At 66.4% G+C, this 10,809-nt stretch overlaps 4 protein-coding genes across 4 annotated transcripts in view; 2 read left to right on the top strand and 2 right to left on the bottom strand.

The window, feature by feature from the left end:
• The window catches only part of EMIHUDRAFT_220162 (hypothetical protein), a gene marked incomplete at both ends in the record, with an annotated part of 2,301 nt that extends 952 nt beyond the window's left edge, over positions 1 to 1,349 (top strand). The window contains one exon of the mRNA XM_005758054.1: positions 1,066 to 1,349. Coding sequence (XP_005758111.1) covers positions 1,066 to 1,349 — 284 coding nt within the window. The remainder of the gene's footprint in view (positions 1 to 1,065) is intronic.
• Positions 1,350 to 1,868: 519 nt separating this feature from the next.
• Positions 1,869 to 2,673, bottom strand: EMIHUDRAFT_107327 (hypothetical protein; the record flags this gene model as incomplete). Its single annotated transcript, XM_005758053.1, has 2 exons — positions 1,869 to 2,411; positions 2,485 to 2,673. 2 exons carry the CDS (start codon positions 2,671 to 2,673, stop codon positions 1,869 to 1,871), a joined length of 732 nt encoding a protein of 243 aa, XP_005758110.1.
• Positions 2,674 to 3,444: 771 nt separating this feature from the next.
• EMIHUDRAFT_453677 (hypothetical protein) lies at positions 3,445 to 9,169 on the top strand. The gene is made up of 5 exons (XM_005758052.1): positions 3,445 to 3,555; positions 6,975 to 7,887; positions 8,097 to 8,204; positions 8,272 to 8,438; positions 8,510 to 9,169. Exons 2-5 carry the CDS (start codon positions 7,045 to 7,047, stop codon positions 9,009 to 9,011), a joined length of 1,620 nt encoding a protein of 539 aa, XP_005758109.1. The 5' UTR covers positions 3,445 to 3,555; positions 6,975 to 7,044; the 3' UTR covers positions 9,012 to 9,169.
• A 136-nt stretch (positions 9,170 to 9,305) lies between these two features.
• Lhcf34_2 (light harvesting protein) lies at positions 9,306 to 9,885 on the bottom strand (the record flags this gene model as incomplete). The annotated part of the gene is made up of 2 exons (XM_005758051.1): positions 9,306 to 9,658; positions 9,726 to 9,885. Coding segments are annotated over 2 exons (513 nt in total), but the record flags the coding sequence as incomplete, so codon positions are not given.
• Positions 9,886 to 10,809: the final 924 nt, after the last annotated feature.

Raw genomic sequence — 10,809 nt, 5'->3', positions numbered from 1 at the left:
GGCGGACGGAGAAGACGGAGCAGCCGCACGAGTTGCAGGCGCAGCAGGCGCAGCAGGGGCTGCAAGCGCAGCAGGGGCTGCAGGGGCTGCAGGACTGCCCTCGCCACGGGGAGGACCAGCCGCCCTCGAGGCCGAGGCGGACGCCCGCGCCACCTCCGCCGCCGCCGCCCGCGCCGCCCGCCTCGGCCTGCAAATCCGCGCCGCAGCAAAGGGCGCCCGGCTCAGTCGGAGAGAGGGGCGGGGCGGCGGCCGTGCCCCCGCGGTCGGCGACGTCGCGAGCGCGCCAGCCGACTGCGCGGTTCGAGGCGGGGCCGGCGCCGCCGCCGTCCGAGCTGCGCAAGAGGCAGCGCGAGGAGCCGCGAGTCGAGGCGCGGGGGGCGGCGGGGGTGGGCGGGGCGGGTTGGGCGGGCGGGGCTGGCGGGGCGGGCGCAGGGTTGGGCGAGGGGGCGGCCGAGGGGGTGGCTGCGCCGCCCTCTGCTCCCGCGCCCGTGCAGAGCGGCGTCGGAGAGCGCGAGCGGCGGCAGCGCAAGGCGCCGTCGCGCTGGGCCGCCGACCCGCTCTCTGTCCTCAACCTCGGGGGGAGGCTGTCTGAGCTTGAGCAAGCCCGCGCCAGGGGCGCCACAGCGCCTCCGCCGCCCGCCTCCGAGTCCTCGCCGGCGGCCAGTCGCTTCCCCGCCCTGGCCCCGACCCCGCTGGTGCCGCAGCAACTTTGCGCACCGGCCGACGCCGCCGCGGCGACGGCTGAGCTGGCGTCGGCGACGAAGGCGCCGGCGCCAGCGGGTTCGAGCCTCCTCCCTCGCTGCTCGAAGCGCGGCTCGCAGCCTGTGGTGCGGTTCGAGGCGGGGCCGGCGCCGCCGCCGTCCGAGCTGCGCAAGAGGCAGCGCGAGGAGCCGCGAGTCAAGGCGCGGGGGGCGGCGGGGACGGGCGGGGCGGGTTGGGCGGGCGAGGCGGACGAGGCGGACGAGGCGGACGAGGCGGACGAGGCGGACGAGGCGGACGAGGCGGACGAGCGCCAAGGAGGGGGTAAGGTGGGAGAGGGGTTGGGCGAGGGGGCGGCGGCAGCAGGCTCGGCTGCGAGCGCGGGACACTCGGTGGCCAGCTTGGGCCAGGCGCTGCTCGACCGAGAGGCGCAGGAGGAGGCGGCGAAGGAGGCGGCGGCGCAGGCTGCCCACGACGAGGCGGCCAAAGAGGAGGCGCCGCCCTCTGCTCCCGCGCCCGTGCAGAGCGGCGTCGGAGAGCGCGAGCGGCGGCAGCGCAAGGCGCCGTCGCGCTGGGCCGCCGACCCGCTCTCTGTCCTCAACCTCGGGGGGAGGCTGTCTGAGCTTGAGCAAGCCCGCGCCAACGTGTGACACGCCCGTCGATGGTAGCGAGTGAGCCGCGCGCCTGCTCCGCCGCCGCCAGTCACGTGTGCGGGTCTGCGGGGCAGCGGTGAGCAGCGTGGGAACGACGGCCAGGGCGCCAGGAGCGCGGCCGAAGCTTGCCAGAATATGGCCGCAGCGAGAGCCTCCGGCGGGCCCCCGGCGGATTCCTTCGGCGCGGCGCTGCGCACCGGCCTGCGCCTAAGGAGAGCTGAACGCGAGTGAGGCAGCGTAAAGCCCGGACCCTGTTGACCTTATCGTCATCTTTCCATTCTACTCACAAACAAGAGCTACAAAACACAGGTGTATATGCCCGGCGTGCTGGACGAGACTCCACGCCATCAACTCACATGACGCCCTCACACCCCGGCCCCTCCCCAAGAAATCGCGCCTGCGCTTGCCGTCGCCCAGTCTAGGGGCCTCCGCAGCCGCAGGACAAGCCCTCGCGCGCCCTGTGAGCATATGAGACCCTCGGGACTAGCGGGTCGAGGGGCGCGCACAGACCCAGCCTTAGGCCGAGTAGGGCACCGACGAGTGGTGGAGATAGATGCGCGGCTTGCCGTCGGCGCACCGCTTGTAGCCGAAGGTGTACTCGACCGTGGCCACGTCGCCGGTCGTGGCGCAGGTGAAGTCGTACGAGCCCATCGCCGTGGCCGTCTCGCCGTTGAGGTCGATCTGGTGGTTGGTGAAGACCACCTTGCTCCACCCCTTGCCGCCGTTGATGGCGAAGCCGGCGTCCTCGCCCTTGAACTCGTCGTTCTTCATCGCCTCGGCGCCCACAAAGTACGACATCGCCTCGGCGCCCGTCGCGCGGAAGGGGTGCTTGGTCGCCTTGGTCGGCTTGAAGAGCACGTTGTGGTGGCCGTAGCCGTACAGCTCTCCCGCCGCCTCGCCCGCCGCCGCGACAAAGTCGCCCTCCTCGAGGTAGACGGACGAGATGGACGCGATCGCGTTGGCCCACTTGGCCTGGCACTCGAGCACCTCCGCCTCGGTGACGGCCGCCGGCGCAGCCACCGACGCCGGCGTGAGCTCCTTGCCGATCGAGGTGGGAACCTGTCAGCAGCGGGCGTACCGGAATCAATCAAACGGCGACACGGCGACCGCTGCATCGGGAAGCATTGCGCACCACATTGCCGATGAGGTTGGATGGCACCTGGCCGATCCCAAGTGTGTCGCGGCTCGACCTGAGCGCGCTGCCAATCGATGTGTCCGATTTCCAGGCCATCATGTGCGGCGCGCTCGCGCGCGACGCAGCCGAAGTCAGCACGGCCGGGCGCGCATTCAGCGAGGGGGTGAGCAAGGTGAAGGATAACATTTGCTGTGTGCCAGCTGCTGTGTGTCGAAGTCGCCTCTCCAAGCTTCTTCTTCTTTCGAAGATTTCTTTTTCTTACATTCCTAACCAACCTGAGTAGAGTAGAGATCTCCCTCAATCACTCAGACTAGCTTCGGGCAGCAGCCGCACCTCATCGACATCCTCCTCCCTCCTGGCTGCCGACTGGCGCGTCGTCGCTCTCCCGGCAGGAGCCAGCGGCCCCGCCTCTCGGAACAGGCGGAGGTCGTGGCCTCTCTTCATCCTATGCGGAGGGGCCGTGGCCGACGACTCGTCGCAATTGAGCTCACCCCTGCGCGAGGGGGCCGTCCGCGGCCTCGAGGGCGCATCGCATGGAGTGCTCGGTCGCCTTTGGAGCTCCTCGCGCAAAGCCGACACCTCGTCGTGCAGCCTCCGCACCTCTGTGCGGGTGGCGTGGAGGCCAGCGTCGCTAGCTCGCTCCCGCGTGGTGCGCGTCAGCCTGACTCGCTCTGTTGGGCGGAGGGCGTAGGCCTGCGCCGTGGCCAGGCGCTCGCGTCCACCGTAGACCGTGCCATTCCTCCACCCGTCCACGGGCGCCGTGGCTAGGCGCTCTCCACCGTAGCTCCTCCACGGGGCAACTGTGCTGGGCGATTGCGATGCGGCTAGACGTAGATCTGGCCCGAGCGCGCTCTTGCCTGTCCGATCCTTGTCAAGGGGCGGGCCAGTGGCGGGTGGCGAGGAGGTCCAGGCGCCGCTAACGTGGCGGACGCCGGCCGCCGGGCTGCACGGGGTGGTCTGTGAGTCCGCAAGCGACGCTCTCGTCGTCTGGGTCAGCGTAGCGAACGAGCCTCCCCGGCCTGTCTCTTCCGGGAGGGGCTCCGCCTGCGCGGAGTGCACGCTCGGCTGGAGAAAGGAGAACTGGATCGTCCCGGCAGCGGCAGCGGACCGGTCGACAGAAAAGCGCGTCTGGATTCGCTCGGGCTCGACTCCGGCATTGAGCAGCACTCGACGGCAGGAAATGGCGCGACCGTGCGCAAGAGTTGCGTGCGGATGGGCGTCTTCCTGTGGAAACCACAGCCGAAAGAGGCGGGCGTGCTCTGGCCTATCGTCAGACGGCCGAGATTGCGTCGCGAGAACGTGCACGGCGACACTTGGATGCGCTAGAAGCACGTCGGCGACGGACGCGAGCAGAAGCCGATTGTGCGGATTCTCCTCCAGGCTCCACGACTCGGGGGCAAACTCGACCGTCCGCACCGCGAGTCGGTCTCGGAGGCACTCAACTGCCTGCCTCGCCTCCTCCTCCGTCCCGTGCGGGACTTGCACGCCGCAAGCACGGGAGCCTCCGCTGTCAGCCATCTGGCGCAAGAGCCGCTTAGTCGTCCTCATGTCGACCCACCGATCCTCCTCTCCGGCGGGGCCCTCCCCCCTCAGCCTATCTTGATGATGCCACTCCGCGGCACGGCTCTGGTTGTTGGGCTGTGTGTGGCGGCGGAGTTGTCGTGTGACAGAGACCTCGCGGGCGAGCGATGCGTATTCGTCTTGCGTCAGCCTCGCCTCGTGAGGACAGCGCCGAAGCGCCTCGAGCGCTTCGCTGACATCTGCCACGTCCGACAAGGCAGTGAGAGCACGCTCAAGCCGCGAGACAGACACTGTGCGATCGGCATCGGTGCCAATGGCCTCAAAGAGCGCGCACGCGGCACCAGCGGCTTTTGCGGCTATGCCGGTGGCAGGCGCCTCGACCGCATTCACCGCGACTGCCATCTCCTCCAGCTTTTGCGTGAGCGATGTCATCGCATCATGTCTAGAAGAGGCTGCTGCCTCTTGGGCACGCGCTCGGGAAGGCAACATAGTGCTTGTCGTCGCGGCGCACGCTGCTGCGGCTGCAGCAGCTTCTGCCGCCGATCTTGCCGCGTTTGATGCCAAAGCTCGAGAGGCGGTATTGGCTGCAGCAGACGCTCGGAGCTTCACGTCGGCTGCATGCTTCATACAAGCTGCCACGTGATTTTGCACCTCCCTCCCCCGTTGACCATGCGACGGCGGCTTGGTAGTTGGCACCGCGAGGTACTGGACGGCAGCCTCGGGGTCTATCATCGCGACGCGACGCTGTGCGCGTCGATCGCTTCGTGTCCGATGAAACGTGCGAAAAAAGAGAAGAAAAACAAGGGGATGAATGTAGCACCTTTTGCCCGCCGAGTTCCCTTTCTCCGTCGAAGAGCTGTGCGCGTAGTCCCCTCGGGGCACGCTTACGGCGACCAAGTGCGTCAAGCCAGACCAAACGATTCCAAGACTCGACCAAGGGTTCCACTGCCCATGGCCGAGCAGACGAGCCATAGGACCCCGACTAGCACGGAGAAGGTTGCCGAGACGGCTGCCAAAATCGAGGGCAGCCGTGACGAGTTTGAGGCAGCGCGGTGGGTGCATGCGCCGTATGCGCCCGCGACAGCGCCCATGACGAGGGTGGAGGAGGCGCAGAAGGCTCCAAGATAAAGGCACGACGCGGCGACGCCCGGCATCAGCAATGTGGGCAATACAGCCAGGATACCTCCCGGCGCACCCATCCCATGAACAATGCCCACACACACAGCGAGCAGTGACGCCGAAGCGTGCGAACGAGGTCTCGCCCTTTCTGAGGCTTGGTGAGCGGTTGTTGTGTCCGGCGGAAGCGATCTTTCCACGACCTCGCAGCTTGTGATTTCGATAGCTTGATGCCGACTGGCCGTGAGTGGCGCGTCCGAGCCATCCCCATCCGACCCTTTTGCAGCAGACGGCAATCGCGAAACGTGGTCGACCAATTGACGGAGCCTCCATGCTTTCCAGTAGCCCCAAAAGCCAAGCATTAGCATGACCAGCCCGACCACCCAGTCGGCGCCACCCTCCACGAGATCCACCATGTCTTGGATGCTGTACACCTCCTTCAGAAGAAGCACGGCTGACATGATGAGTGTGAGGCCAGTGCTGTGGCCGATTCCCCACCGAATGCCTAGCCACGCCGCAGAGCACCCTTGCATCACCGACAAGGTAACCAGCGCCGACATGTGGTCAGGCCCCGTGAGTGCGTGAATGCAGCCCAAGAGCGCACCCTGCCCAGCAGCTCGCAGAGCCGCCGTCGATGTGGGAACTTCAGGAGGGTCAGTGGCAGTCAGATTGCTGAGCATGGCCGCAACGCGACAGGAGAAGCGGGGCCGAGATGCCAAAAGAACGCTCAAAACTTGTGGCCGGTGAGCGTTGTCTCCATGTTCACGCCCCCCACAGCAAATCGGTTTTTACCCTTAACTAGTGCCGTTTTCGTTGGACCAATTTTCGCTTAACTTGGTCGGTTTGAGCACTATTTCAGCCCAAGGCCCACAGCAAATCGGTGAAAACCTGCTCTGCGAGAGCGAGTTTTGTGGCTTATCCGGCTTCCGTCGGTCGTCCCGTGACTGATCGCGCCGCCGCGTTGCACATTGGACACATGCTCTCGCGCGTGGCGCTGACGGGGACTATTGTGCGCCTCGCCGAGGCGCACAATAGTTCTTAGTCTGACAACGGCCAGTTCTGTCATCCTGGTGCTCATCAAGGAAACGGAAGCGGCGAAAGCCGACGCCTTGGTAGGTTTTGGGCCCTGGGCCAGATTCGGCTTGGAGCTGGCCGCGTCGAGTTTTGGATCTCGACGCGCCCTTAACCTAAACGCGCGTCGAGATTACTGCGATTTTTGGCGATTTTTGATGGCCTATTTTTCGCTTGGCAGTGGTGGGAAATCGCACTATTTAAGGGCAAAAACCGATTTGCTGTGGTGGGCGTCATGTTGAGAGAGACGGCCGAGAACGGCTGTTCAGTGGCAGGCATCTCTTCACACAAAGGCACAACCCCGGACCCAATATACATCACGCACACGACTCACGACTCACATCTCTTCACACACAGGCACAACCCCGGACCCTCTTCATCAACATCACGCGCCAAGAATCGTTGCGAGGCCCTGGGGGGGTGCGGGCATGATTTTAGCTCTTTGGAAGGGGGCAGGGGGGCTTTCGGCTGCTGACGAAATGTAACCGAAGCGCAGCGCGAAATCTGGCGCGTGATCCACACGGGCGCCGCCCGCCCTCGATGCACGGCAGGCGCCAAGACAACGGTAGTCCGCTCGTACCACGAGTGCCTTCACCACCTCCATCCTCCACATTCTCCAGCTGCTCCGAGGCGGGTAGCCCATCCGGGTCGCCTGCAGCTCGCCGCGTGGCTCGCATCTACCCGACGCCGCTGCAGGACATTGTGCACTCTGCATGCCTGACCCCTCAGCCGATTCTGTCTGCGCCGGAGTCTCCCGTCACGCGGCCGCCTCCGCCGTTCCGCCGTGCAGTCTCCGCTGCGGACCATCCGGCTCTGCCCTTGGCACTCGCAGAGCTGTCGAGCGACAGGATGCGGCAGCTGGGGGGCTCGAGCGCAGCCTCCCAGAGCGCAGTGTACTCGGTTGGCGTGTCCACGAGTCCCAGCTTCTCGGTCAAGGCCCCCTCAACTCCCGAATCTACACCGCGGCGTCCTGATCCCGATGCCGAGTCCACACCCAGCTGCCCCGGCGGCAGCGAACGCACCACCCGCGCGCCTCTGTCTGAGCATTTCGCTGAGAAGCTAGAGGCCGCGATGCAAGAGGTTTCGCTTGCCGCGAGCCGAGCAGCCACTGCGTCGCACCAGGCGGCGCAAGCCGCCCTTGCGTGCGAGCGTTTCACCAAAGCAGCAGAGGTGGCGCGGGTGGAAGCTGCTGCGGCAGCCGCAACTGCTGCTGCAGTCGCGCGAGCCGCCATGGCCAACTCCGACGAGCTCCCAGCCTCCCCGCAGCCGTCCATGACCTTCCGGCAGCGCCGAGGCTCGAAGCACCTCGACCTCATTCAGGACGCGATAGCCGATCCGACTAACTCACAGACAAGTGACGCGCCGGCGACTGAAGCGGCTCGCACCTTTCGGAGGCGTCGCTCCTCAAAAGACTTGAGCGGCGAGCTTCCGATTGGAGCTACACGGCGTGGGCCCATGTCCTGGTCCGACGCTGTCGCGGGCGCCGTACCCGACGGAAGCAGTGGCGCCGAGCCGGAGACGTTCCATGAGCTCCACTCGCCCGACAAGATGGACTGGCCCACAAAGCGGTGCTCTGCGACCGAGCTGGGCGAAGAGGCGGACGAGGCGGAGCTCCCGTTCGACCCCGCGCTGGTCTGCTCCTTCTCGTGCCACGGCATCGAGCCCTCGCCGCAGGGAACTGGCCAGCACAAGGTCTGCTGCCTCTCTCCGCCCCGCCTCTCGGCGTCCACTGCTGCCTCCGCTTCCGCTCTCTCGCACCGCCGCCGCGCTCACCACCGCTGCCTCACCACCGCAATTGCCCTCACCGCCACAAGGTAAACCAGGATTGCGCTTGCGTCTGCCATCCGTTTTGCTCCGACGCCGATTGCGCGCTGTTCTGCGTACTCGATGGGCATGGGGAGGATGGCAAGGCGGTGTCCGGGTATGCGATGGATATCCTCGTCGACGAGATTGAGCGGCGGCTGCTCGCGGACGAGGCGATCGCCGATGCCTTTAAGCGCGCATTCGAGGTGTTGAGGTCTCGCGGAAGGGGCATGATCTCCAGTCCTGGACCAAAGGCTCGCCTCCTCCTCTTAGGCGACCAATGAGGCGCTTCGCTTTGCGTCGGGGGTGAATGCGCGGGTCTCGGGGGCATGCGCGCTCGCGGTCCTGCTCCATGGCACGCGCATCTGGTGTGCGGGCGCGGGCGATTGTCGGGCGGTGATCGGCGCCGTCAACGATGCGGGAGATTCCGTCGCCATCCGGTTCGCCCCTCTCGCCCTGTTGCGCACACGCACGCTGCGCGCGCGTGACGCATGACGGCCCCGAATGTCAGGCTTTCCGTCGACCACCGGCCGACGGACCCAATAGAGCGTCAGCGAATCGAGGCGGCCGGCGCGGCAGTGTGGGAGGGGTGCGACGACCCGCAGCACGGCGTGGAGCCGGCGCGGGTCTACCGTGACCTCGGGCAGCGGAGCTCGGGACCGGGCCTCGCAATGTCGCGTTGCCTCGGCGACCTCGACGACGCCGATGCCGGCATCGTGCCGACCCCGGCAGTGCGGTACTACGAGCTATCGCCTCAGGTGCCGCGCGACGGCCAGCGCGATCTCTTCCTCGTGCTGGCGAGCGACGGTGTTTGGGAGCACCTCAGCGACGAGGAGGTTGTGCGGCTCGTCTCCCGCTTCCACGCTTCCGGGCAGCCCGCCAGCGTGGCGTGCACAAACCTGATGGCCAGCGCGGCCATGTGCTGGCGGCGAGAGGAGGGCAACTATCGAGACGACATCACCGCCCTGGTGGCCTACCTGCCATGCATCGGCTCTTGTGGGCGGGGAGAGTGATTGAAGTTGCGAGGGAGGAGTACGAGGAGATAGGAGGCGTGCAGCCGTGCAGCGCGCAGGCGGCGGCACATCGAGCGCGGACGCGCGGCGCAGCATGTAAAAGCTGCACACAAGTAACTGCACGCGAGGTGTCTTTTTGATGTTGTAGTCTCCATGGCACTCACAGACGAAAGTTTTGGACAACGCGAGAGAGCGAGAGAGAGTGTGCGCGCGCGGGATATGTGTGTATGTACACATCCGACCGCCACCACACCAAACATGCCGCACACACGTGAATCAGAAGAGCTTGGTCTTCGTGACGAGCTCCTGCGCGATCATGCCGGCGATGGCAATCATGGCGAGCCGGCCGTTGTTCAGCTCCTTCGTCTGCATCGCCTTGAACTCGGCCGGGTCAGACGGCGCCAGGCCGAGCGGGTCCCAGCGGCGGTTGTTGCTGCCCAGCGTGCCGGGCTCATGGTCGGCCCGGATCGCCCAGCCCTCGACGTTGGGGTCCTCAAACGTAAAGACGCTGAAGACCTCCAGGCTCGCAATCACAAACACGACGGCCGGCCAGAAGGTCTGCAGCGGCGTCTGCTGGAATGCAACGTAGGACGGCACGTCGATGTTGCCGCCGAAGAGTGGGTGGAAGTTCTCACCCACAAGGAAGCCTGTGTGGCGCGGGAGGATGTAACGGCGAGGATTCGGTGAGGGCGCTGGCGCGGGAGGCGGCCTCACCAAGCGAAGCGAGCATCGCGACGCGGCCGTGCTTCAGCTCGACCTCGCGGTAAAACTTGACCTTGCCCAGGGTGGCGCTGCCGTCGGCGCCATTGTTGTCGCCGCAGAATCCTGCCAGGTCGAAGAAGCCGAGCGGGCCAGAGATTCCGGGCAAGGTTTGCACATACGCGTTGGGAGAGAAGTTGGGCGGGTCTGGAACTGGAACGGTGTCTTCGACCACGGAAAAGACGGGAGGCGTGCTGTCGAGCGCTTTGGACGAGGGGTCCTGCAGGACGACGGCCGCGCGAGGAGGCGCGAGAGCGGTGCGCGAGAGCGGTGCCAGCGCCAGCACCATGGTTGCAGCTGAGTGGACGAGGAGTGAGGAGCAGGCGTGCCGGATGAGGCGTGCTGAAGCGTTCCGAGAGCTCTCGTGTGACTTTCGCAGAAAGGTCGCATTCGAGGTATGAAATTGAAACCTGTGCGTCTTGGGCCCGATTGTGTTTTTGCGTGAACTAACCTTGTTACAAGCGTAATGGATCGTTTCCCCCCAACGTGTCGCTTGGGCGAGAGAGGACGCGGTCCTCTGGCCCTTTCTGCGAGAGTTCTTGTCGTTTGGTGAGTTCGCGCTTATTGCCCGGCATTTCTCTTTCGCTGTCCAGCGGCCGCGCTCTAGCGAGTCTGGCGTACCCTCGCCACTCATCAGCACTGGCATGCGAGCGAGCACGTCAGTATTCGCCGCCCTCCTCCTCTCCCTCGCCTCGCCCTCGCGCGCCGACCCGAACGAGCAGCGGCAGCGGCACCTCGCGCTGCGGCGGCAGCGCCGCTCGGGCGCCAGCGACCCGGAGCTCGCCGCGCGGTGCGAGAAGAGCGCTCGGTCGCCTCCGGCCGAGTGTCGGCGGCGGGCGCCGTGCGACCTGCGCGTCTTCGACCCGGGCCGAGCGTTCCACCGGGACGTCATCCTGCAGTCGCGCCCGCGCGAGTGGGCAAAGAACAACGTCGACGCGCCCAACCGCCACTTTCAGAACGGGATCGAGTGGTGGGTGCACCGGGCGCTGCCGCCGCCGGCCGGCGAGCGCAACGCGTCGGCGCTCGTCGGCGCGCGCCG

This window comes from Emiliania huxleyi (genome assembly GCF_000372725.1).
Source record: "Emiliania huxleyi CCMP1516 unplaced genomic scaffold EMIHUscaffold_89, whole genome shotgun sequence".
NCBI classification, from domain to species: domain Eukaryota; phylum Haptophyta; order Isochrysidales; family Noelaerhabdaceae; genus Emiliania; species Emiliania huxleyi.
Note: the sequence above shows the minus strand (reverse complement) of the source record. Positions and strands in the feature narration are given on the sequence as shown.

Bases quoted from the DNA above. Each gene is read 5' to 3' on its own strand.
- EMIHUDRAFT_453677 (XM_005758052.1), top strand. From the start codon at position 7,045: ATGCGGCAGCTGGGGGGCTCGAGCGCAGCCTCCCAGAGCGCAGTGTAC. The intron at 7,888-8,096 runs GTCTGCTGCCTC...GGGCATGGGGAG, and splicing joins AGGGAACTGGCCAGCACAAG to GATGGCAAGGCGGTGTCCGG. The intron at 8,439-8,509 runs GTTCGCCCCTCT...CCCGAATGTCAG, and splicing joins GGAGATTCCGTCGCCATCCG to GCTTTCCGTCGACCACCGGC.